General features: G+C 41.3%; 1 protein-coding gene across 1 annotated transcript in view; it reads left to right on the top strand.

The window, feature by feature from the left end:
• The window catches only part of NCKAP5 (NCK-associated protein 5), an 839167-nt gene that overhangs the window by 713030 nt on the left and 98726 nt on the right, over positions 1 to 27411 (top strand). Inside the window, exons 11-14 of the mRNA XM_012650513.1 lie at positions 109 to 297; positions 4769 to 8544; positions 9230 to 9407; positions 17109 to 17187. Of these exons, the coding sequence (XP_012505967.1) occupies positions 109 to 297; positions 4769 to 8544; positions 9230 to 9407; positions 17109 to 17187 (4222 nt within the window). The remainder of the gene's footprint in view (positions 1 to 108; positions 298 to 4768; positions 8545 to 9229; positions 9408 to 17108; positions 17188 to 27411) is intronic.

Consider the following 27411-nt stretch of genomic DNA (forward strand, 5'->3'; position numbering starts at 1 on the left):
GGAGTATCTGTATTCCTTCCTACCTCACTATGCGGTTCAGTTGATATTTACTCGCCCCTAAGCAAGATATTTACTCTCCCCTTGCTCAGAGCTGTCCTGCTCTTTCAGGAATACCAACTGAATGCAAAATCAGGAACCCTGGCTTTGAAATGCCCAGGCTTGGGGGTTGTTGTCCCTGGTCATCTCTGTCCTCGAAACAGCTGCAGCAGCAGTGAACTGTCTCTTTCAAGCACCTGCAGCGAGTACTCCAGCGGCTCCTCCTACACGTGGCATGACGGGAAGAACCTCAGGAAAAGGGTAAGGCCTCCTAAGGCACTTCGGCATCAGAGTGAACCAGAAAAGAATCCTCTTCTGGCAGGGTTTGGTCATGGAGGGTGGGAGGGAAGGGTAAAAAGGAAATGAGCATTTGCTGAGTATCCGTTCAGGTATTATACTGACCTCCTCTAATCAATGCTATAGCCTCATGAAACACTATTTTACTGTAAATTGGAGGACAGCATAATAGAGAGAGAAAATACCATGGCAGATGACAGGGGCCATGACATCAAGTAAAAGTAGGCATGTTCCTATTAATATGCCAGGAATTCCTTCACCAGGTTTTTAAATAATTACTACCACTGGAACGACTCCCATCTGCAAAGAGGGCTCACACAACCGCAGATTTCTCATGCTTTGAACAAATCTCTTTGCCCACACTGTAATGCAAATATTTGAAGTAGGTGTTTTAGCAGTTCCCTAATGTTGAAGAAAAGCAAAGAGTACATGAGAATGGAAACTCTGAATCAGAATATTTGGAGGTCATTTTCCTATCATTTGTATAAACTTAGTTTATGGTTTTGGCAGTATAGAAGCCATAAAAAGTCCAGAACTCCCAGAAAATATTGGTGAGGGAGTAGCTTTGTCATCCTCTGAGCAAGAACTCAGAAAAAGATTTCAAGCTTGCATTTAGAGCTTATTCCCTTGGACTCAGACTTCTAATGCAAAGTACAGAGCCTGCCACATTATCAAAATCGCTCCCTCCAAGGAGTTGTTAGGAGCTCTGAATAATGACTGCCAGGGGCCTGGCTCAGAACGGATTGGGAAGATGGCCGGGATGTTTTCTTGCTTTGTCTGTGAAGACCGCTGGCTCCCAGGGCTCCCTGCTCTGCTCATTTCGTTCTCACACCTCTTCCTCTCTCTCCCTCTCAGAGTCTCTTTACTTTCTTTTTCATTTTTTGGCTGAAATTCTTCCAATTAGAGCACTCATTGATGTTCTAAGGCAATTTCTTCCCTGAAAGAAGAGAAGGAAGGTCCTTAAGAAACTTCATGGACACTCTGGTGGCCATCCTCTGGATCCCTGATAGGGTCCTGCCATGGTCACATCTCGCAGTGCACAGTCCTGGTTCTTAGGAACCCAGCAGGCTAGGCCCAGGCCCGTCAAGTTATTTTAAATTTATATTAGTGAGGCCGGGCGCGGTGGCTCACGCCTGTAATCCTAGCACTCTGGGAGGCCGAGGCTGGCGGATTGTTTGAGCTCAGGAGTTCGAGACCAGCCTGAGCAAGAGCGAGACCCCGCCTCTACTAAAATTAGAAAGAAATTAATCAGACAACTAAAAATATATAGAAAAAATTAGCCGGGCATGGTGGCGCGTGCCTGTAGTCCCAGCTACTCGGGAGGCTGAGGCAGAAGGATCACTTGAGCCCAGGAATTTGAGGTTGCTGTGAGCTAGGCTGACGCCACGGCACTCACTCTAGCCCAGGCAAAAGAGTGAGACTCTGTCTCAAAAAAAAAAAAAAAAATTTATATTAGTGAAGGAAATGCTATAGTTCTTACCTTGTGCCAGGGACTCATTTAGTATGTACTCATTTAGTAACTTACATAACAAACTCATGCGTATGAATTTGAATGTGAATACTACATTAACTTATATAATAAAAAATATATGACTAATGACATTTTTGAGCTCACAAGTATTTTTTTTAAATACTTTTTGTGTGTGTAGAAACAGAAAGGAAGCCTGCATGAAATGCACTAGCCTGCCCTACATGGGGGACTTTGGCTCCAATTGATGAGGAATTGCCTTGTGCAGCAGAGCTTTTTAAGTACTTCCCAAGTATTAGCTCATTTAATGCTCACAACAGCCTACTGAGTAGGTTCTCCCATTCTCCCATTTTACAGTGCTGAGAAGTTAAGGAACTGGCCCCAGATCTCATAACCAGTACATGGCAGAGACAGGCAGTCAGCTCCAGGCCCTTCCCTCTTAATCATTCTGTTTACATTGGCCTTGTTGAGTCAGCCTGGACCATGGAGGGGTTGTTCCCTTTGTAGGGTTTGATTCGTTCTGATTAAGACCAAAAATGTCCTGTAAAAGAACTATAAAATGGTTATTATTCCATCAAGAAATAGAAGAGGCCTATGGACATTAAATACAGGCCTCTGCCTTGTCAGCAGCATCTTTAGCCAACCACACTGCTTCCCTAGAGCAATTCTCTTCCAGCGTTTCCCAGCAAGGTACTTGAAGCTGCCTGTGAGAAATGCCAGCTTCTCCCCCGCCGTCTCTCCCACAGGGGATGCATGCGTTTCTTCCCCCTCAAGTTTCAAGATTGGTCCAAACTGTTCTCAAGTTATTAAATACCTTAACCTCCTGTGGAGATCTGATGGAAGAATGTGGCTAGTCTCACTGGGCAGGCAGAGAGCCTGGGCCCTGGGAGGCTGGCAGCTGCTAACTGTGGGGTGGGCCAAATCGCATCGTGGGCAGGCTCTGCAGGGGCAGAAAGGAGATCAGGGGCAGAGGCTGAGCTTGTCGTCTGTGACTTGAACAAATCTGCCTTTCTCAGTCTCTTGTGGGGTGCTTTTGTCTGGTTTCTCTTCTCTATTGTCAGTGACTGTCAGGATCCTGGAAATTCTTAGAAACCCAAACTGTGGCAGCTGCTCTCTGGTCTGTCTGTAATACCCGGATTCACTAGTGGGATTTCTTCTGATTTCCAAAGGAGTTTTTAATGGTGTGGGAGAAGATCACCAAATAGCGTCTCGCCCCGGCACCTTCTGATGCTGGAGCATTTTCTAAAGAAAATATATTATTTGACTTAAAAACAAAGACTATACTTTCAGGGATCATTTCTATAGTTCGTTAGTAGAGAAGTTTCTCTTAACGTGTAGAGCACAAAAAAAAAAACAAAAAACAAACGTGTGTGTAGTTGATACCAAGAGTAATTTTCATGAAAATTCCTTAGAAGTAAGCAAATGTTCACAACTTACTAAAAAGCCCAGATCCCAGTGGAAGTTTCTGACACTTTTTTAGCCTCTGTATATGAGCATGGGGCCGGTGTCCAGAGTTGTAGGGCAGGGGATGGCTGGTGTAGCCAAGATTGGTATAGAGTGTGCTTCTGAAACCACTTTAGTCCTCCCTTGAAGTTCTTCACCATTAATCATAGAGCCTTTTTAAAAAGTCACTAGGTCAGCCCCCTAAACTCTACAAGTTCCATTCAAGCAATTGCGTGGGGTAACCTGTGATCTCTGTGATGGCGCTGACCCGTGGAGAGGAGACCAGGGGCTAACCTTGGCTTTGGTAGCACGGCCCCAAGTGGAGGAGTGCAGGCTCCACAGCCAGACTGCCTGGGTGCACATCCCCTCACGGCCACTATCAAACCGAGTCAAAATCGACAGTGTTGTAGAAAGAGCCTGAAAAACCAGAGTTCAGACCTTTGCTCCAGCTCTTCCTCACTGTGTGATCTCCAACAGACCAATCAGTGACTCTCAGCTTCCTTTTCTGAAGATGAAGTTAAAGCACTGTGTAACGGCTGGGATACAGCAGGTGCTCAGTAAATGTTAGTTCTCTGTTTTCCCTTTCATTTCTCGTTAGCAGTACAATGAGAAAATATGAATGCGTAGAAAGCACTCCTTTGCCAATGTCATTTTCCATACAGTTTTCCAAAGCTAAGGCTGGTATTTCGGGAGGTATGAAGGGCGAGAAATTGACCCTTCTGAGTTAGTAGGTGAATAATTACTATAGGTTCTAACAGCACATGCCCAGCTAGTGTGTGTGTGTGTGTGTGTGTGTGTGTGTGTGTGTGTGTAGTAACTTCATTTTTTCATAGACATCCATTGCCTACCAAATAAAGCCATAAAGTCACAGAACTATCAAATGTTAGAATGGGAGTAACATAAAGATATGGACCAACTTAGTTTTTTCAGCTTTACCCTCTCCACTTCTCAGAGATACTCCACAGCGAAGTCATATTGTCTTTTAGTCATTCCCTAAGTGCACCTTGAACATACCTTCCAACTTAGGTTTTTGCCCATCACATTTCTTCTACTCGGAAATCATTTCCCCCACTTTTAACCTAAGGCAAACTTATCCATCTTTCAATGACTTCTTTCAATGACTAGCACTTTTTTTTTTAAGAAATACTTTCCTATATACCTTTCATCATTTTTCCAAACAGATCTGTAGTCTCCCCTCCTCTGATATCCAGAGTACTTACTGTTTGTATTGTCATTTGCTCCTGTGATGTACAGGTAGTTGTGGCCAAGTGATCTCTCACCTGCTGACATTTCTGTTCCTTGAAGTCATGGTCTTTACCTTCTATTTCTTTCTACCACCGTGCTGCTTATCATAGGACCTGGCAAATGAATGTTTGCTGTATAGTTAGTGAATTAATTAATTACCTAATTAATGTAGGCATTTATATGTGAATACTTATCAACCACTAGCACAAATTAAGTCCCATGATGGACTTTTCTTTTATATATGTGTGATCATTTCTGATATCTACTTTTCTTTCCTAGCAGTCATCACAAAACTGGGATAAAAGGCTAAGTATTGATTCTTCGCTCCCAAGTGGCTTCGCTAGTCCTACAGATGAACTACCTCCAACTCGTATCAAGGAAAGCCACATTTTGGAAGGGCTAAGAAAGCTACAGAAGCGAAAAGTATTACTTGAACCCCCGTCAGTGATAACCAAATGGGGTTACAAAGATTGCATGAACTCAAATGAAGGAATATACTCTCCAGGAATTAAGAGTAGCAGCCTCAAAGAGTGTTCCCCCTGCAAACCAACTGACACAGGGAGCCCCCACAAGAAGCCCCACAAGGCATTTGTCTTTGATACAGATTCCCATGATGACGCTGATGACAGCTCTTCTTCCTTAGTGTTGCTCCAAGCAACCCCAAGCCAGGGCTGCAGGCCCCATGGTAGTAAGTTAACCCACAGTGTTTCTGACAGTCTGTTTGGCTGGGAGCCAGATGGAAAACACTTTTCGGAAGGCACGTCCTCAGTTTATCCCAACGAGAGACTTGAAAAGCTGACGAGTTGTGCCAGTACCCGTCTCTTGGAGAGGAACCTGTGCCCAAGTGTGCAGGCGCCTCAGGTACAGAGGGAGAGGGATCCACACAGCCAGGGCCATGGCCGCATGGCTCTCAGTCTCCAGCTTTCAGACACTGATGACAACGAAACCCTTGGTGAGTTGCACATAGAGAGTAGTGATGAGAAAAGTCCTTCAGACTTGTCATTGGCTGCAGATACCAATAAGTCCTTGGAGAACCTGGACGTCCTCATGGGATTTGGAAAATCTCAACTTGAGTCTCCTGATGAGGAGGAAAAGCAAGTGCCCATCCACGTAGAGACTAGGCCAAAGACGTTTAGTTTCATTAAGCAGCAAAGGGTTATTAAAAGGACTTCTTCAGAAGAGTGTATTACTGTAATATTTGATGCAGAAGACGGCGAGCCCATTGAATTCAGCTCTCACCAGACTGGAGTTGTCACTGTTACCAGAAATGAAATTTCCATCAATTCAGCCCCCACTGGACCCAAGGCAGAACACACTGAACTTTTACCTCAGGGAATTACTTGTTTACAGCCAGGAGCAGATGCAAGAGACTGCCCTTTCTTCAAAAGATCTGAAGAGGAAACTGAGAAACACATTCCAAAAGCTACTGTAGATACTGTTCCCATGGTGCCCACTGAATCTTTCAGCCCCAGGACAGTGACACAAAATACTCAGCACCAAAAGCTGGTCAGGCCAACACACAGCATGTCATGTCAGAGTAGTTCTAGGTCTTCGGCATCCATGGGCATTCATCAAAAGCAAAGTCTGACGAAAATACCTGCCAGAAGCAAGCCTTCACCTCAGAAATCAAAACTAATGGAGCCTGAAGCCTCGACACTAGTCCCCTCTTCTGGCCCGGTGACTCTTGAAAAATCACCGGCCTTAGCCCCTGGGAAACTCTCACGGTTCACAAAGACTGAGAGCCCAGGGCCCCTCTTTGAATTACGACCAGATTCACACATTCCAAAACACCCCACCCAACTTCCTCACAGCTCCAAAATGCCCAGCAGGAGAGACTGGGCCCAGTGCTCCACAAGCCACACTCCTGGGTCACGGTCGAGGCCCCTCATTGCACCAAGTGACAGTGGAGAGCCCCGCACGAGGGATGGACACTGCGACTCTGGGCCAGAGGCGGGGGTGAGGTCCCCTTCTCCCCCACCCCCTCCCGGCAGGTCAGTCTCCCTGCTGACCAGGCCCAACCATGAGTATTCGCCACCACCTTCAACTGCCAAGCCAGAACCCAGAGTCCCTGGCGAAATAGCAAGGACGCTATTCAAATCCCCTCTGCTGAAAGGAACCTCCACTGCTGTTAGTTCTTCTAATCAGGCCACGACGGAAGTACAGAGGAAGAAACCTTCTGTGGCCTTCAGAAAGCCTATCTTCACTCACCCACTGCCCTCCACAGAAACAGTGGTTCAGACCAGATGCCCTGCTCATGCCCCCTCGGGCTCATTCTCTGTGATGGCTCTGGGGCCTCCTAAGGTCTCTCCAAAGAGAGTTGTCCCCAAAACCTCTCCTCACCAATCTCTTGGGACCACACAAATGGACACGGGGTTACGGACTCCCAAGAATTGTCCTTTAACCCATGAGCCACTGGAAATACCATCCTCCAAAAGCGTATCTCCGGGAAGAAAAGGACAATGGAATGACAGTGTCTCCACTTCCCCCAAGCCTTCCTTCTTAGGGGTAAATGAGTCGCCATCATCTCAGGTTAGCAGTGTCTCACCTTCGTCGTCATCCTCCAAAAGCCATAGTAGCCCACATGGTTGTCAGAGCGCTCATGAGAAAGGGCTGAAGACTCGCCTCCCAGTGGGACTCAAAGTTCTCATGAAGTCTCCCCAATTGCTCAGGAAAAGTTCCACGGTGCCAGGGAAACATGAAAAAGACAGTTTAAATGAAGCCTCCAAAAGTTCTGTGGCTGTGAGTAAGTCTAAGCCAGAGGACTCCAGGAATCCAGCAAGCCCTGATGAGACCACAGGGGGCGGAAAACATGTGACTACACTGGGTTTACCAGCACAGGACAGTTTAGCCGAAGGGCTTCCCCTGGAAGCAGCACTGCCAGAGTCACTGGAAAGTAGCATCCTTGGAGCTGATGGAAGAGATGAGGTAGAAAATAGATCTGTGAAAAGATCCCTTTCCTCCAGCAAGCCACACCTAAAACCCGCTCTAGGCATGAATGGCGCCAAAGCCCGCAGCCAGAGCTTCAGTGCTCACTCAGGAGACAAGCCCTCCACGCCTCCCATGGAAGGGCCAGGCAAAGTCCGAACTCAGATTATTACCAACACTGCTGAGAGAGGCAATTCTCTTACCCGGCAGAACTCCTCTACCGAAGGCTCTCCCAGCAAGAACCCTGCTACTCTGGGGTCTGAGGGTCTCCCCACTGCTGGGAGGCCCTTGGGGCACCCCTCCTCCAGCCAAGGCTCCCTGGGGAGCTCAGGAAGCTCCAGCAGTCATCATGGGAGCCCAAGCAAGTTGCCTTTGAGGATCCCTCCGAAGTCTGAAGGGCTCCTCATTCCACCTGGAGAGGGGGGCCAGCAGGCCTATGCCCAGGGAGAGTGTCCCTGTGTGGTTGTGACTGTGGAGCCAGCCAGTGACCGCTGCAGGCGCCCACCCACCCCAACAGACTGCCCTCAAGCCCTGCAAAGCCCAGGAAGGATGCAGTGTCCAAGCTATTTTGAAACAAGCAGGACATCCAAGTTAGAAACTTCTGGAAGGCATCCAGATGCCTCTACAACTGGGACTGGTGCTCTGAGCTCAGAAGCACCCCCCTCACCCACAATCGAAGAAAAGGTCATGTTGTGCATTCAGGAAAACGTGGAAAAGGGCCAAGTGCAAACAAAGTCCACCTCTGTAGAAGCGAAGCAGAAGCCCGGCCCTTCTTTTGCCAGCTGGTTCGGTTTTCGGAAGAGTAGACTTCCAGCCCTCAGTAGCAGGAAAATGGAGGTCTCCAAAACCAAAGTAGAAAAGAAAGATGCAAAAGTCTTGGGATTTGGAAACAAACAACTAAAATCAGAAAGAAAAAAAGAGAAAAAGAAGCCTGAACTACAGTGTGAGATAGAAAATGAGGTGATCAGGGATACCACATCAGCAGATAGTCCAGACAGTGGTTTACAAAGCAAAAATAATTGGAAAACACCACAAGACATTTACAACCAAATGAAGTTTGAACCGAGAAATAGACCCAGCCCTGTTACATGTTCATCGAAAGATACCTTTCTGACGGAACTTTTGAACAGGTAACTCATTGGAAAAGTGGGTGGTATGCACAGGGGTCCCTCTTCACCCCCTTAAAGAGAGTTGTTTGCTTCCTTCATGTTAAATACCAGTCAAGCATGTTTTCATATAGGCAGAAATGCATAATAGCAGTCTTTTACACATTAGCCAGAATTTAAACAATGATATAAAAGTTAGCAATAAAATGATAATTTAGTCCATGTTACTTTGTTAACCAAACCAATGATCTTTGAAATTAAAGAATGGTAAGTTTTATCAAGGTTGATAGAAATTCCACCTATACTTGGAACCATGAATGTACCCACATGGCATGAAATGGAAGAAAATTACTCATACGTTTTAAAGCATGCCGATTTCATTGAGCAAACGTATATTTATAAACTTTCCAGAGATAATTACATTTCCTGCCGATCTTAAGCCAGAAATATATTTAGAAATCACTCTTCAGTGGTTTTTTATTTTGCCCTTCTCCATAGCAATCATAAAAAAAATTATTATGAAATCTAAATTGACACACTACTGGAATATTTGAAGATTTGATCAAGGCTAGTGAGAAATACCTATCACTCAAAGGTTTCAAGACAAAGAGCTACACGGAGGTTACTTTGAACATTATAGGATTGGGAAAAGGAGAGTGGTTGAGGAAGAGCAATGTAATTTATCAGAGGAATCACTTTCTACCTGCAGAGTTGATAAGAAAACAGCTCAACAGACAGAAAGTGGATCAAATAATGTTTCCTGCAGGAATGTGCTAAAGGGCAGTTCCCAGGGCTCCTGTCTCACCGGCAGCTCTATCAGCACTCAAGGAAACCACAAGAAAAACATCAAAACCAAAGCCGATATGGAAATACCGAAAGACTCCCTGGTAAGTGCTCCATCATCCTGAGTACCAAGAGCTATATTCTAAGATGTTCTGGCTGGGTTCCTTCTACTCTTTGCTGATGAAAATATGGGGGTAAAAGATTATGGGGAAAAAACGAAAGTCAAAAAAAAAGATATTTTAAAACAAGAGAGAGAAATCCTGGTGCTAACTGCAACAGACAGCTATCAGCTGGACTGAGAGTGGGCATGGCTCTCTCCAGCAACTGCTTTTCCCAGCTCTGTTTTCAGAACAGCGGTATAATCATGGTGCATTGCAGGCAAATGATGCTACCAGCATCATCTTCCAGTTATACCCTTTGCTGGAAATTTGTTTTGATGATTATTTCCAACATCATTAGCAGCAAAGAAGGAATGAACATGATTCTAAAAATAAAAGTGCTAAACAATTTAAGAGAGTATTGGCTATTTTGATGACTTGATTTAAGCATTGTTCATTTTTTATGAAAGTTGTAGGAACTGATACATCCTACCTAGACAGAAGGTGTTAAGACTAAGAAATCCTTTTTGGTACTTGGCTCCCTATCGTTCAGCTTATTCATTGTGAGAACTGAGGGAGTAGACTTCCTTAAAAAGTAAATAAATAAGAGAATATTTTATATTTTCCTAGGGTATGTTGGTTTCAGATAATATTTTTGTTTTAAAATTACCTGAAATTACACTTACTCTCCTTACATTCTTTATGTTCTTGTGTAATTGACTTGATGATGTTCATTGTTTCTTTTAGATAGAGCACTTAAACCAAAAAAACTCTCCTTAGAGAATTACTGTATCTCTATAGTACATGCTATCATTTTCTAAGGGAAAATTTGAAATATGAAGTAATTACATATCTTTTTTCTGGAGTAGTTTGAGAGTAGAAGAGATTTTAAAAGTGATCATGGTTGGCATTCTTAGTTATTAATTATTAGTTGTAATTACTTACTGATGTCTAGGTTTCCTTAGAGTTTCACAGACTTTAATTTGAAAATTTTTTATTCAAATATCTCTGGGCTCTGCAGAACTATAAGGTCTTTTTTTTTTTTTTTAAACTCTCCAAAATTGTATGCAGATTATATTCATTGCAAAAATTTGTTTTTTCTTTTTTCCCACCATTTTTGCTCTTGGTTCTCATGGTATCATCCCTTCTTTGAAAACATAGATATCCCCTGCATTATAAAACCACAAATTATAAGCATATCTAAGGCTGCCCTTGTAGTGTCACTGAAAGGAAAGAGAGCGAATGAACATGTGGAAATGTGCAATATGCTGGAAATTCAATCCAGCTGATGGAAAACTTTGATAGCCTGGCAGAGCCCCTTATCAGAGGCACTCAATTTAACTATGCCCCATTTAATATGGTTTTGACAGCTTCGGGTATATCTTCACTGTACAGACATACCAAAAAAACAAAAAGATCCTGTGTTTGGCTTTTACAATTTCATTTTTACTTTCTTATTACTTCCTAATACTAAAGTTATTTGCCATGCTTTTCCTCTCTCATCTGTAGTCTTTCACAGGGTGGTCATAAGGGTCCTTTGGTCCTTCCAGAATATCTGCAAGAAACATTTTTATTATTTTCTGTGAAGTACAAAGATTCCCTAATCACCCCAAATATACATAATCAATAGGGATATGCTAATTTTTCTAGTTAGCCGCAAGACAAAATTAGTCATGCTGAGAAGCTTTTCCATGCAGAGAAATGTTATTAACCTGGATAGTTGACCAGCTAGTCATTTTTTTTAATGTAAAATGCAATGTTTTTTGTTTCATCTCCGTAATCATCAGTGTGGATTGGGCTAAAATTACTAATTTCAGAAAGGACATTGCTGTAGACTCCTGTGGGACTAGTACAAGAATAGCAGTGAAAACTCATTTATTATATGTTATCAGCCTATCTAGGAAGGAGATTAGATGCAAAATAAGATGTACTTTGATACCACAGCACATTGATGCAAATACCCATGAACCTTTTAAAATTCAGACTTTAAGGGAATTTTCCCCCCACTAGGGCTCAAGGTAAATTTGCTATCTGCTTATTTTAAAGTGTATTGCAAAGAATGTTTCTCATAGTAGTTACTTTGGATGAAAACAATAGCTGCATATAATGCATTACATATCACACGTTTTTCCTGAACAAAACCATTGTTCAAAAACCTTATGACATACAAGAGCAGTGTACTTTCCAACAATTCCTAAAAAGAGTGCCAAGGAAAAGACCTGCAGATACTAGGAGTTAGAAGTGGTCCTCAGGAACACAATCTAATGACATAGGAGGCATCTAGACAGGGGACTGACAGCATCTGCTACAGGGGGTCATAATGCCTACTTGTACTATTGCAGTGTATGAGGAACAAATCCTAGCAAATTCCCTGACTCTACCTGCCAAACGGTCTTCCAGACATCATGTGGACAGTGACCACGATTTTGGCAGAATCCACACCTGGGACAATTCAACCTGTAACTAAAAACTGTAGTCAGTAAGTGCAATGATTGTAAACATTCAGTAGCCTTGAACCATAGGGAAATAAATAGTTGAGCTGAAGAAATATATATATCACTGTGAACAAAAGTTCTCTGAAAAGGAATCTGGAGGAAAGAGACCAGCAAACCAAGGAGACTCAGCTGTATAACAAAGGTGTGATCCAGAAAACAAAGGGAAGGCTGGGGTTTTATAGCAAAAGTTCCTGAGTAGATTCCCAATCAGGTTCATTTATGCAAATGAAGGATTGAAACTCAGTTCTGATTGGTCAGTGCAGCTGAGTTCTGACTGGTTGACACAGCTGTGTCCTGATTGGTTGATACAAATGAGCTGTGATTGGCGGATTCAGGTGAGCACTGAAGGTTTCAAAAATAAAAGGTGCAGCTTTTCTGTTAACTCAAGAGTACCTGTGTGACCCGTGATAATGGCTGCTTGTCTCTATTTAAATTTAAAACAGCTGCTTGGGGTCCATCTTGAAGGACTGTTTCAGGTTCACATTTGTACATATCATCATCACTTGCTCTTTACAAGCCGATATGTAGTTATGAGAGTCCTAAGGTATTTTCATTATTTTCATCTATAGCGATTATATTAGAAAGATTATTTCCATACATATAACAAATCCATGTATGTAGTAAACCTCCACTTAGTTCACTAGTAACTGCATATCCATTTTTAGTATTGCTAGAAACATTCTAAAATATGTTTGAAAGTCCCATTAATGCTTTGCTGAATTAAATCCTTTTCTCATTTCAGAGCGTTAATTAGAAGCTTATGTCCCCATTTCTGTCATCATTTACCGACCACTTAGCTCTAATTTTTGTGTAATTTAGACAAGGACCATGTTACTTTGTACTTTTATTTAAATTATATAAAATCATTATAAAAGGGGGAAAAGCCACCTCCTAGAAGGACTGCATTGGTATTAAGTCAGTAAGTGAGAAAGAGGTGCACTTTGCTTGCTGCACATTGTTAAGTTCTTCCTTCTTGTGGATTTAGATAATTTTCTGAAATGAGAAGTCTCAAAGGAAGACAGCTCCAGGCTCCTATTTAACTATCACTGGACAAAAATAAAAATCATTAACAAAATTAACGAGATGATATACCTTCATCATGCACTGGAAAGAGATGGTCATTTTAATATGGGTACTTTAATTTAAATTATGGGTATTCTCACCCGGTGTCACAGTCTGAAAAAAAAATCACATCTGCCAATAAAAAAACATCAAATACTATCCCATTAAAATGACACTGTGGTGAAGAAAATAGTACAATAATTACACAAATTGTTGTCATTAAGTTCTGTAAAATGTTATAATTTTACCATCCTTAATTGAATGATTCTGTTCTAAATGCTATTTTGGTGCTAATAAGAAGCATGCATATTTTCTTCTCCTCTTGCAAAGTTTTCTAAATGACTAACTTTTCAAAGGTTATGTCTTTCAGGAGTTTTTCCTCCCAGGATCATTTCCTGTCTCACTTCGATTCATGATGTTTTTTCCTTTTAAAAAGGAAAAGCTTTGACATCAAAATGTTGTTTTCTTGGGAAACCGTTAGTGTAGGGTGATTCAAAGAAGAAATGTGTGCAGAATTCCAAATGAAGGGTGTTCCCAAATATTGGGTTTAATTATGAAATTATGTGTATGTATTGATCAGTAGTGAATTATGTTTCCTTTTTTTCCTCCTGTGTCTTTTGTAAGCTGATTTCGTCCTGCCCTTCCTAGTGATAGGGGTTAATAGAATACGATGAAGGTAGTGATATTTAATGGTTGTCTGTTACAGATTGGTATTTGGAGCAGTTCCTGACTACAATTGTAGAGCCCCCCAAAGTGGACAAGAGTTAGTGATGTATCATTAGAAGACACCCAAAGTACTGACAAACTTAAACCCAAAACAGCCCATAGTTGATGCTTGTGAGTCACCGTCTACTCTTTACCAAATGGGACATTACTGAGATTGATTTGTGTCTGTTCCTGGGACAGCAAGGACTGAGAAATTTCTAATCACCAGTCTTTTCTTGGCCAAACATTTGCCAAACTTCTTAGTTTTGTGGCCATGCCGGTTTTTCGCAGCTCTTTATTATATGGAGGTTGTCCCATTTGTGCCTGTCTTTGGCAAGTTCTTAATCTTGACCTGACAGCCTCCTACCATCCAGGAAAGTTCCCACAACTTCCTACCAACACCCAACCGCTGTGTGATCAAGAATGAAAATTAATTTAAATTTCATCCTGTGAAAAATATAATTAGCAAGGGGAATCTACTGCCAAAATAAATTATGCCCCTAATTTCCATAGGCAAATAGATTTTTTTTTAATTACTCGCCGCTTTGAATTGGAATCTGTTTGTATGGATAATTACAGTTGACAAGTATGTCCCCATTTTCCATTCTTTTGTTGCTTCTTCATCCATCCCCTTCAAGTTCAAAATTTACCCCCTATAGGTCATCTGCCTTTCATGGGTCATCCAGCACAAGAGACTTGTCCAGTTCCTCTGATAAATCTCCAGAGGTCACACTGAGCATTTTCTGTTAGGCACATAAAGCCCTAGAAAGGTTCTTACAAGGAGCTGACAGGTAGGACTGTGCAATAGCTTTTACTTTCTTTGTTAAATATGATACTTGAAGAAGGTGGTGGTTCTACAGAAAGGTTAGGGAACAGTAGGGAAAGGAAACAGAGCAGTTACACATCACACATACACACACAGACACACACACACAGAACACATTTGCTACTCTTAAATTAAAATATAATGTATGGATACTTGGTATATTGCCTCCATATCTAACTGCCAGAAGGATATAGTAGTTCCTGGGAAGGTCTGGGAATGTTAGCTGTGACAATATGGGGCACTCTGAAAAATTGAATTACAGCAATGAATAGGGATCCAGAGTGCCCATTCTAAAACTAAAATCCTGTGTGACTTTGAACAGATCACTAACCCTCTCTGAGCCTATTTTCCTTTGTAAGATAAGGACCTTGTTCTAATTTTTTTTTTTAAACAGAGTCTTACCCAGCCTTACTCCCAGCTAGAGTGCAGTGGTATCATCATAGCTCACTGCAACCTCAAACTCCTGGGCTCAGGCGATCCTCCTGCATTGGCCTCCCAGAGTGGTAGGATTACAGGCATGAGCCTCCACACCTGGCCCTAATTTTTTTATTCTTTAGTTTAGAATTTCACAGGCTGACAGAGATGATGATTCACCCAATTCCAACAGATTACGAGGACACCCTTGCAAGTTTAAAATGAGTAAATTTAAAAAAATCCAAAGGAAATACAATTTTACCTTACTAGGTATATGGACCATATTGCTGTAAGAGCCAGTATGAACTGAAAATATAAGTGGGTTTCTTTGATGTTATTATAAAGGAGAATAGAAGACTCCCAATAGATTATTTATGGAAATTAAGGTGTTTGGGGGATCCCTTCCACAATGGATCTTTGGTTCACCTGCCTTTTCAGAAACAAATCCCTGAGCTAAGTGAACTGTGGAAGGCAAATAAGTGGCACTTTAGCCTTGCTCATGCTTGTAGTACTTTTCCTTTCTGACATCCATAAATAGACACTGCTAGAAATAGTTAATGAAGTCCCTTTTTCCTTCTTTATTTCATTCCCTAACTTTCTTCCTATGGAGGTGCTGACCAACAGGGAATAGCCCCCAAGACCAGATAGCCGAAGGGGAATGAGAGTGATGAAGCATGGCCTCTGGACGGGGGACCCTTAACAATCTCTCCTTGGGAGGGTTGAGGTAGCTGCCTCCATACTCTCTTGAGTCTGCCATCTTCTGGCATGGTACAAATTAAGCACCAATTACATTCTAATATTGGAACTGCAGTCATAAAATGTAGATAATTGGTTTTATTCCATTAAGTATGAAAATAGGAGGTAAAAAGTAGGAAGCTGAATCCAGCTCAAAGTCAGTATGCAACCATGTAACTTTCTATATTGCAAGTATAAAATAATGACTTCTTGGCATTCAACTCAAGCCCTTCAGCAAATCCATTGACAGCCTCTAATGTATGTGCCCAAGCGGGACCCCCATTGCATTGTACAGTTCACATTATTATCACTGGCTGCCCAGGTGACTGGCTAGAATGTATTTTAAAAGTGCTACATAGGGTCATTCCTCCAAGGACCCTCAGCTGGATATGGAGGCAAGTTCTACTTTGAGAATAAAAAAGTTCCTCCAAATGAACACAAATCTGGAGTTTGACTTGCTGTGTTTAAATCCCAGCTCCACCACTTAGACAACTATTTATCTTCTCTGTTGCCTTGGGATGGGTCTTCATCTCTAAAATGGAGCTAACAGTAGCACCTGCCGCATAGCATTGTTGTAAGAATTTGGAGATCTTACATGTGAGTAGCACCTGCCACATAGTATGTAAACGTGCTGTTTTTATTATGGTTGGGATTGTTGATGATGTGGTTACTGCTATTGCTACTGGATTGGAAAGTAGGGGACCTGGGTTTCCTTTGCCAGCTTTGCCATGTACTCTCTGTATGCTAACTTTAGGGAAGCTTCTGGACCTCAGAATTCTCACGTGTAAAATACTGTGACTTCATTAGATTCTCTATAGAGTTTTATTTGATGCTATACCACCAAGCACCTGGGTATTCCAGCCGAAATATAAGGAGGAATATTTTTGACATGAAAAATCTAGATAAAAGTCTCACTGCTCTAGTTCTCTGATCATATGTCAGAGTCACCTCTTCTCAGTGTGGAAAGACTGAAATAAAGAATCATTTTCTTAGTTATACTCCAGGAAAGGGTCAGGAGATCTAAGTACATTTTAAGTATAGTTCTTCATTCTTATTAAAATAACTTGTGGTAGAAGTCATTGACTCTGGAGGAATTATACCTCCTTAGACTTTAATTTTTCCTAATAGCCCTGTGTTACTGACTTTTAAGTATTAAAAACCAAAGCTTTTATCTCTCAAATCTTGTGTGGAATCAGGTACCCTGTAAATCCTCTCTTCAAGAGCTGGGGTTATATTTCTGAAAATATTCTCTTCTAATTAAAACTTGGAATAAAGCCAAATGACAGAGTGGGAGAAAGTGGAATGAAAGAATGTACATGTATATGTATACATACATACAGCCACACATGTATGTACAGACACACACACATGCCCACACATTTGTTACAGAATGTATCATTATAATGATGGTTGCAAAAGATTTATTTGATATAATAAATAAGAACTTCTAGTATTTTCTTGTTGCTGCAGATAAAAGAGGCAAATGAAAACTTGCAAGAGGATGAAGAAGATACAGTTGCAGATTCTGCATTTCAGAGCCACATCATAGGTAAAAATTCATGTCTTGATACATCTTTTACAGAGACATTTTCTACATGCAATCTTCTCTCAGACACAGTGCATTCATTCCTAGAGACCGTGTCTTATGCCTCCCCCTATCAGGACTGAGTCTTAACTGCTCACACATGGTTACCTTTATCTTCTTAGACATTGGACACCACCATAAAATAAATGGGTCAAAGCAGCACCTATGAGGAAAACATAGGTGTTTGCAGAGGAATGCAGTGTAAACTGATGAGAAGTGAGTACTCGTCAATATAAAATGCAAGTGATACTGAGTGTAAATACTTTTTCTCTGAGGACAAAATCAGCTTTGAGTCAATCTAGTTTCTATAATTGTCTCAAGAAGCATCTAGTGCAAATACCTGTTGGTTAGAAATGTGGTGTGGTGGCTTGCTTAAATTGAATATTTTTTGAATCAAATATTTTATACATAATACCAAAGAGAATAAGAAAATATAATTTGACAGAATCTTCAACTTATTTTCTTCATCATTTCTGTCGGAACCCTGAATATATATAGATAGTCTTGTCTTAGAAATAAGCCCAGCTTGTCAGCTACTTCTTAAGATTGTGCATAACACCAGGCTTCCAAGTTCCCAACACAAAGGGACTTTGCTGACCTTTAGCAACCAGGAGGTAACCAGTGATGGAGGAGTTGTCTGTCTCTGTGATCCTTGTCAGGAGATAGAAGAGGTGATGCCTTTAACAGCTCCAGGCCACCTTGGACACTTGAAGAATTAGTTGTTCTTTGGGCTCTAAAAATAGCTGCAAATGTGAGCATGCTGATTATTTGGCTTCCCACAAGACACCAAGACATGGTGGAATCATTTCCCCAAGTCCCATGTGGGTGTCGGAGACAGTATTGGATACCACGTTCCAGGATGTGGCAGTGCCGCGGATTGCTGGTGTCTGGGATAATCAGTGTCCATCGCTGCTGTCCTTTCACTCAGAGCATCTGTAGCTGCCAACTCTCAATATCCCACCACTCTTGGCACTATGTTGGTGCACTTTGCAGCTGATTTTCTAGCGTACTCAGCAGTCTTTGGCAAACTATAATTTACAGTTTGTCTCAGAGAGTTGTTGTACCCCCACGGCTTAATGAGACTGGCATGCCATGATTATTCTTTTCATTTGTAATTGGGAATACAAAAGTCTTAACAAACACTGAATGAGTATAGTCTGAATAAGATTATTATTCCAAAAAGACATCCTTTATTATAGTTGTCAATGTAAAATGCTTAAATTGGTATCAGTTCTGCATAGTTGGCTAATATTCAAGTTAAATATTGTTTAACAGCCTTCAAACATGACACTATGTAAAGCCCCACTAAGTCATCATTTTTCTATAATGAAGTGTTTTGGGGCCTGTTAAAATAGCATATATAAAGTCAGAAGCTAAATTTTTTCCAAGAGAACTTCGGGAATCTTAATATTTTGCCATTCTTTAGATTTGTGCTATTTGATGTAATAGCCACTAGCCACATGCAGCTATTTTAATTTAAGTTAATGAAAGCAACATAAAATTAAAAATTTATTTCCTCAATCACAGTAGCCACATTTTGAGAATTGAAATGGCCACATATTCTGTAGAGTCATGCATCGCTTAATGACGGGGTTACGGTCTGAGAAATGCATCAGTAGACCATTCTGTCGTTGTGGGAACGTCGTAGAGTGTATTTACACAAATGCAGGTGGTGTAGCCACTACACACCTAGCTATATTGCATAGCCTATTGCTCCTAGGCTACAAACCTGTACAGCATGAACATGTTACTGTACTGAATACTCTAGGCAGTTATAACACAGTGGTAAGTATTTGTGTATCTAACCATAAAAAAATGTGGTAAAAAATATGATACCAAAGATAAAAAAACGGTATATATGTATTGGGCACTTAGCATGAATAGAGCTTGCAGGACTTCAGGTTGGTCTGGGTAAGTCAGCGAGTGGATGGTAAATGAATGTGAAGACCTAGGACATTACTGTAGACTTTATAAACACTGTAAACTTAGGCTACACTAAATTTACTTAAAATTTTTTCTTCAGTGATAAATTAACCTTTGCTTACTGTAACTTTTTGAATTTGTAAACTTTTTAATTTTATTAAACTTTTTTACTCTTTGATAACAACACTTAGCTTAAAAAACACATTATACAACTGTATGAAAATATTTTCTTTATTTATATCCTTATACCAAAAGCTTTTTTCTATTTAAATTATTTTTTACTTTTTATACTTTTTTATTAAAAACTAAGATGCAAATATGCACATCAGCCTAGGCCTACGCAGGGTCAGAATCGTCCATATCGCTGTCTTCCACCTCCGCATCTTGTCCCTGGAGTGTCTTCAGGGAGACGAAGTAGAGCTGTCATCCCCTATGGAACACCTCCTGAAGGACCTGCCTGAGGCTGTTTTGCACTTAACTTTTTTTTTAATAAGTAGAAGGAATACACTCTAAAATAATGATTAATAGTATGTTTACTTATTAAACCATAACATAGTCATTTATTATCATTATCAGCTCTTATGTACTATACATAATTGTATGTGCTATACTTTTATATTACGGGTAGCACCGTAGGTTTGTTTACACCACCACCACCACAAACACATGAGTAATTGCTCTATGATGTTATGTCAAGGGTGGGGCCACCATCAGAATTTTTCAACTCCATCACAATCTTATGCAACCACCATCATCTATGCAGTTCATCATTGACCAAAACATCATTACACAGCACATGGCTGTATGTTCTGTATTGTATCTAGATAATACATATTCCTTTATCACACAAGCAAATATGTTCTGTATGAATGTTTCCTTCATCCCTATTCTGTTGGACAGTGCTGCTTGAGATTACTCTAATGGAAGTAAATTCGGGCCATGTTTTTGACAGAGCATTGACTTCGTGTTCAGATCATTGTAGACTTATCTCTTCAAAGTGGTAGAGAATTGTATGAATAAGCTACTATTGGCTACAAGGAAACAAAAAAACCTGACATGCCATTATTTACATGATAAATCCATTAACATCTTATGGAATTAAAAGTCTAGAGGAAGGCAGACATGAAAGAGGTATGTAGCAGCTGAATAGCGTTAGCAAAAGCCCAGGCTTGTTTTGTGTATCTGCTCGGCCATGATTGCTGTGTTGGCTTTTTGTCCTCGTGTTTGTTGCCTCTGGTTGCAAACTGATTCCCACCACTCCAGGCATCCCATCCACCTTTGAGACAAAAGTATAAGGAAGAGTAAAAGCTTTTCCAGAATCCTCCCATAGACTACATCTTCTGTGTCACTGGGGAGGAATGGATCACGCAGCCAATCCTAGCTGCAAAGGATGCTGGGAAAGTAAATGTGTTGCTTTCCAGCCTCCACTGCGTGCAGTAGCAGGGAGGAGAGGGTTGAGAATGCTTCCTGGGCTAGCCAATCCATAGGATCACCACAGACCTTTTAAAAAGTTCCTCCATTTTAAGACTGAATGAGACTCAACAGTCAAATGGCTATGTATCTTAATCCCACAAAACAGGCTAAGAATATATTTTGTTGCACCCTGATAATACCAATGTTCTTCATTTTGTCTAAGCTAAGTGTTGTCACAAATTCTGCAATACTTATAACCATAATATATTTCCAGTAGCAGCAACTGTGCAAATTTAAATCTGTTCTTCTTCCAACCAATATCAGCTAATACCTTTGACAGAGAAGAACAATCAAGAAAGTTGTGAATCTGAACTTTTGCATTTGTGTGGTTAAGAGTAATCATGTTAGTTTAATCAAACTGTTACGAGTTCATTACAAAACAAGATATTGTTAACTAAACCTCTGTATTGAAATTCAAGATTTATGACTAAATAAAATAATGCAACTAGATTTTTGTCTTTAAAATTACCGTAATAAATGTCAGATTTCCATGTTAATAAACAAAGCAAACAACTAGACTAATACAAGTATTAACACAGTGATCACAACCACCATATTTCTAATTATTCTTTCCTACTATTTAACTATGATACATTTGCCCGATGTATTATACTAATTGTCTGCTAGGGCTAATCAACTAGTAGGAATTCAAATACCATCCATTGTCTTGTATGGAAAATACCAGCCAGTGATAATCAAATATAATTCCCTAAGTGGAGACAGGGTATTTGGAAATTCTTGGAATAAGGAGAAAATGACTTTTGAGGAATTTGAGGAAGAATACTATTGAAGCAGAATCCAATAGTATTCACATAAACAAGGATGAATTCATGAAGTAGAAGATACATGTTATTTTCCCAAAACCTAAAAAAGTTACAAAGAACAACCTGTCCAGTAGTCTAACAGGCGAATGCCCCAGTGTGCCATGGTTGAATGAGATCTGTTTACTCTCCCCCGTTGTCTGGGTTTACTCCTAGCCTCTTCTGCAGGAGCCAGGAGGGTTCCTACCACCAGAGTACAGCATGACAAAGGACATGGTCTAGCCCTCACGATCTGGTTTTTCTTGGATAACTATGAATTTGCCTTGGTGCTCTCTTCCCTACCCCAGGAACTAATATTGCCTCTAAAGGATCCAACCACCCCAATCTATTTTCCTTCTTCCATTCCTTCCCAGAGTGGGCTGTCCTATCAGCAGCTAATGTATCATGCAGGAGGGTAAGAGGTGCTCAGTAAGTAACTCAACACTGTAAACCAGTGCATTTCCATTTTCCCAGGGTGTTTCATTTCCTTATTCCTTACCCTGTCTTAGACCTTAGCTAGCTAATATGGTATAGTAACTCATGTCCATATAGTAATGGATTAAACAGCCCCCTTTTAAGGCCACATACTTGTATTGTAACAAGGACACAGGCAGAGTTTTACCTTTAGTTAAGAGGAACTCTCAGGAGCTATAAGTTTCAGGCACTCGGAGTGCTGGTTTGAACAAATTATAGGGTGAGGAGGAAAGAACAGGATCAAGCCTACTCCAGACAATGAACAGCACAAGAAGCGGTGCCAGGAGAGAAAAGAGTTGTCCTGTGATATAACCCTACCTTTGAAAAGTGGGCTGCCCTAAGGCTAAGAACACAGACATGGCTATCTTGAGCCAAATAGAGGAGATCTGGAGCACCGTGTGCACTGGCCATTTTACTCTGTAACACACAGACTTTATCTCTATAACCTTTTATCATACAGCCACAGAGCATCTAATTCACCGTAGTAATGTGCCCAGTCTGCAGTTCGGAAGAGGAAGAAGGGATAAAGCGTCACATGATGCATAGTCATTATTATCAAGTAATGTCTACACCACATTCAAATGAAAGTCAGCAAATGCAGCAGCTTCTTTACCCAGCAGAAGAGAACAGGCCTGGCCTGATGCCAAACTGTGGCTGTGGGTGTTCTTTGCTCAGGAAGATAGGGAAGGTTTCACAGACTCTGAAGTTAAGTGCTTCACGTATATAGAGAACAAGAACCAGGATCTAGGCACTTACCTCATCTGAATGAAAAGAGCTCTGGAACCTACGTTATTACTTCAAAGCCCTAATAGAATACGCTCAGTGGTAAGTATCCATGCGTGGATTCTACCATTTGAATTCTCCAGACCACATTTATTTTTAAATCCAACACTGAATTTCCCTAACCATTAGTACCAGCAGAACTAGGTTCAGATGGGCGTGAAGGAAACCCTGAAGTGCAGTGGTTTCAATAAGAATAGAAATCTCTTGCTGTCACACAAGGAAGTCCAGAGGGAGGGGGACCAGGCCATGCCAGACTCCTATTTTGTCCTTCTATCTCGTGTGGTTTACATGCCCCATATGATTTCCATTTTCAAGGTCACTTCATGGTCTAAGATGACTGTTGAAAAACCATCCCTCATGTCCGCTTCCCAACAGTCGGGAAGGAGGAAGAGATGATTAAGGACATAGCTTATCCCTTTAAGAGCACTTCCCAGCAGCTGTCCCATCCCTTCTGCTAATATCCCATTGGCCAGTGCTTTGTCACATAGGATGGGAGATATTATTTCAGGCAGATGCCAAGTATCCTGGAAAACATAGAGGTTCTCTTAACTGAAAGAAAAAGAGAATGGATCTTAGGGGACATCTAGCATCTCAGCCTGCCGCCAGCTCCCTACCAAGGTTATCTCCTTCTAACCTCAGCTGATCTGTGCTAAGGGAACAGACAAATGTTCACTGTCATTTAAGAAAGCCAGAGGAAAACAAATTTGGAGAGTTGTTGGGAAAGATGTAATTAATTTCAGTGATTTATGCATAGTTCCTGTTTTGCATAATCTGAACTATCACTGGTCTGTGTGCAGTTAACCTGGAGTAACTTTTTGAGAAAACATATTGAACTTGAATTAATTTCCCGCCACCATATTTAGAATAAATACGTAATTGGTCACCAACAAGGTATATAGAAGTTCACATAAATCTTTTGTGGGATACAATGCATCTAGAATTTTCCTCTCTCTAAAATTAAAACAAATAGGACAGCAGGGCTTCTAGTATTGGAACTAGCAATCCATTAAAATCCTTGATCATTTTCTGTCTTATTTCAAGAATATTACTAATTTTCCTCATTGAGACAATTTGAAGAAAGTTCTAGAAATTTAATATAGACGGCATGGTATTCATATTTCAAGTAAAATTAAACCTATCTCAGCTAATTGACCAGACTCTCACAGCTTTTTGTGTGGAAGGCTATTTGAGTCAAATGTCACATTTTGAATAGCATGCCAACATAGTTAGGCTTAATTATAGACAGGGAGAACTATCGATGATCAAAACAAAATGTCGGTGGGAGGTAGAAATGTTCTCAATAACAACTTTGGTAGATATTGTCCTATTGACTACTAACAGACTGGCACCAAACTGAAAACTCCTTAGATAATAATGCCCATGGATAGGGAGGAGGATGGTGTGGTTTTATATGATTCAGATCCCATAGTAAAACTTCCCAGGATGATTTTGATTCTGCATTTCCAGGCATACAGGGTGACACCTAAGAGGTTCTGTAGGGCAGTAGCTTGGGCAAGGAGATTTGTACTGTGGCTGCACTGAAGTCACCCATTAATAACTAGCCAAAAGTAATAAACTCCAAAGGCAGCCTGAAATGTGAACTCCACTGCTGTGAAGTTAGACCCATGGAAACAGGACCATGTGGTTCCTTCTGACCAAGGACTGGGAATAATAATATCAATTTCCATCCATTGAGTATCTAGGACTTCTCAGGCCTTGTGCTTGTAACGTTTAATGGCATCCTCCTTGTTTTTCATTCCTTCGCATCTAGTTTTCTGGTTTTATCAACTTGTTCCTCTGAGTGCTTTCCTCTCACTAACAGAGACAGTCACCAGATAAAGCTTTGGTCTGGATTTGTGAGCATACTGATTGCTAGTGTACAAGTCCCTTCCTCTTTCTTTTTCATTAGAGAGAATTGTGGAGTTGGAGTTTGAAAGTGTGGCTTTTTTCTCCTATAAAATATTTACTCCTATAGCTTGCACCAGGGAGCTATGTCCTACTGAGTTTAACAAGCCTATATTGGACATCTTCTGCAAACCATGCCCTGTGTCAGATGCTGGGATATGGGAATGAATAGGACACACTCTCTGCCCTCTGCGAACTGCAGTCTAGTAGGGAGGCAGAGAAGCAAACAGGTAATTCGAATACAGCTTGATAACTAATAAGAGAGAGTTGTGCTCTGCATACGTGGGAGGGCCCAGATCAGGGTGCAGAGCCCACTTCTGGTGGAGCTGGGAGTGCTGGGTTTTGTCCGTCAGTAGAAAACATGAGAGAGTAATACATTGAAGTTTAAGAGCATTTACAATTTAGACCAATGGTTCCCAAACTTTGCTACACACCAGAATCACCTGGGAAGCCTCTAAAAATGCTGATACCAAAGTCACACCCCTTACTAATTAAATTACAATATCTGGGGATGGGAGCCAGGCATTAGTAGTTCTTAAAGATTCCCATATGATCCCAATACACACCAAAGTTTGGGAACCACTGTCCCAGGGGATAGGATTTCATCAGCAAAGGAGAAAGAGATGTCTTTGAAGTCAATGGAAACGGCATGAGCACAGGCGTGGAGACAGGAAGGAGCGTGGTACACTGCTGGGGAGGGGAGTTGGTGAGTCATCAACTTAGCTAGAGTAGAGGGTAGATTTTGAGGATGAGGTACAGATAGGGTTGGATTTGTAGGATGGGATGAGATGGTGGAGACCTTGAAAGCTGAGCTTAGGTATTTGAACTTATCTTTACAGATAGCACATAGACTATAGAGATTTTTAAAAGAACAGCATGATAAGAAATGGCCGTCTGAACACAATGATGCTCACATTTAGACTTTTAAAATAAAAAAAATCTTCATTTTCTCTCACTTAGCCTTAGGCCAACCAATGCACCAGTCACCTTCATCCTCATGAAATACTGTTTAGTTATCATTGGTGTGCTGTGATAAATAGAGGCGTATATTCATGTAAAAGGACTGACAACCAGGAATATTTAAGGATTGCCAAATGGCTCCCTACCCAAAAAGAACTCTCCAGCCAGCCTATCCATTGCCCACCCACTGATGACTTCTTTGAATGAAGGCCCTCCAGTCACTTGTTATGATACAGGTGGTCTCTGGAAAGGGTACATTCGCACTAAGCATCACTGGCTGATAGCACCAGTGCACTTCTTGGATTAGCACCCCCAAAACCCTATAAGAATGAGCCATGGGGCTGGTATATGTTCCTGCCAGGGAACTGAGAAGTGCAAGAAGGGAAGGTCTGACATTTAGGAAAGATAAGATGGTGTGCTAGAGATCAGGAAGCTGAGCTGCCAGGGCCAGAAGCAGATGTGCAGCCCCAGGGGGTGGCATGAATTAACCCAGGGACCTGAAGGGGAAAGGCCCCACTGAACAAGTGATCGTGGGACACATTAAGTAAGTTTTGCCTCCCTCCCCCCATTTTCCAAAACCTATTGCTCTGAAGTACAAGGTTGAGAAAACTGAAATAGCTATGCAGAGATCTGTTTTTGTACAGTTCCCTCAATTTCCCCAAAGGCAATCAATTCACTTAAAGCAAGTATAAGCATTGTCTGTAACTTATGGCATATTGAGGAATAGGTGAGTGGACCTCAGCCCCAAAGCCTGAAAGCTGCCCAGTGTGACAGATAATTCTGAATGAAGTAAGACAATGACAGATACTATACTACTATCTATTCCTTATTAAGAGCTTTCTATATGCTGGGCACTGGCCTAGGTGTGTCATGTATGTTGCCCTCTTTTATCCTCACATCAACCCTGCAAGTTAGGTATGATGTCACCATTTGCAGATGAGGACATGGATGTTCTGAAAGGTGAGGTACCTTGCTTAGCAATACAATAAGTCTGTAGTGGACCCATCATCCAAACCCACAGCTGTAAAGTGAAGTGAAGTAACCTGCCAAGAATTCTAAATAATGAATGGGTATTTTTTGGATCACCTTTCAGGAAACAGAGACCAAGGATCCTTTCAGTAGGTTGTTGGGCCAGGGGTTATAGACTCAGATAAGTTCCTGGGTCAGTGAGTGACACCGGCCAGGCTTGACGTGCGCACGCATATGTTATATGAGTGGTCTTGAGGAATGTAGAGAACATGACCCATCCCAGGGAGGCAGCTCCAGTTGTCAGCACAGAAGAATGGTAGCCCTGTGTAGCAAGTCTTTCCATTTTTCACCAGAAGCCAAAAATTGAGATTTTTATGTGATGTATGATATATTCTTAAATGTGGGCTTAGTTCAAAAAAATGAATCTTCAGGGATTTCCTTTTATCTGGCAATATGTCAAATTTGAATTTCAAATTCCTTTCACAGAATGCCACACCGAAAAGTGTAGGATAAAATATAAAAATATTTTTATTTCCTTAAATGTATGGCTGAGCTGCAGGCAAAGAATTCAGCAGAGGCTAGAAACAACAAGAAAGCTTGAGTCCGTAGGGGCAAGAGAATGCCATAGCCAGCATTTGACCATTGGGTATGAGACAGTTGCTGGTGACTTGGAAATAGGGTGACCAACTGTCCCAGTTTGCCTGGGACTTTCTTGGTTTTAGCACTGAAAGTCCCACATCCTGGGAAACTCTTCAGAACTGGACAAACTGGGACAGTTGGTCACCTTACCTGGAGTCTGGTTTTAAGGAGCTAAACTGTTGACATAATAAAAGACAAGGGCCTAAGTAGGGTGAGATGTTAGATCAAAGACACACACCCTCCTCCCCAGCATAAAGCTGGC

The sequence above is a fragment of the Propithecus coquereli genome, unplaced genomic scaffold (assembly GCF_000956105.1).
Source record: "Propithecus coquereli isolate 6110/MARCELLA unplaced genomic scaffold, Pcoq_1.0 Scaffold33, whole genome shotgun sequence".
NCBI lineage: Eukaryota > Metazoa > Chordata > Mammalia > Primates > Indriidae > Propithecus > Propithecus coquereli.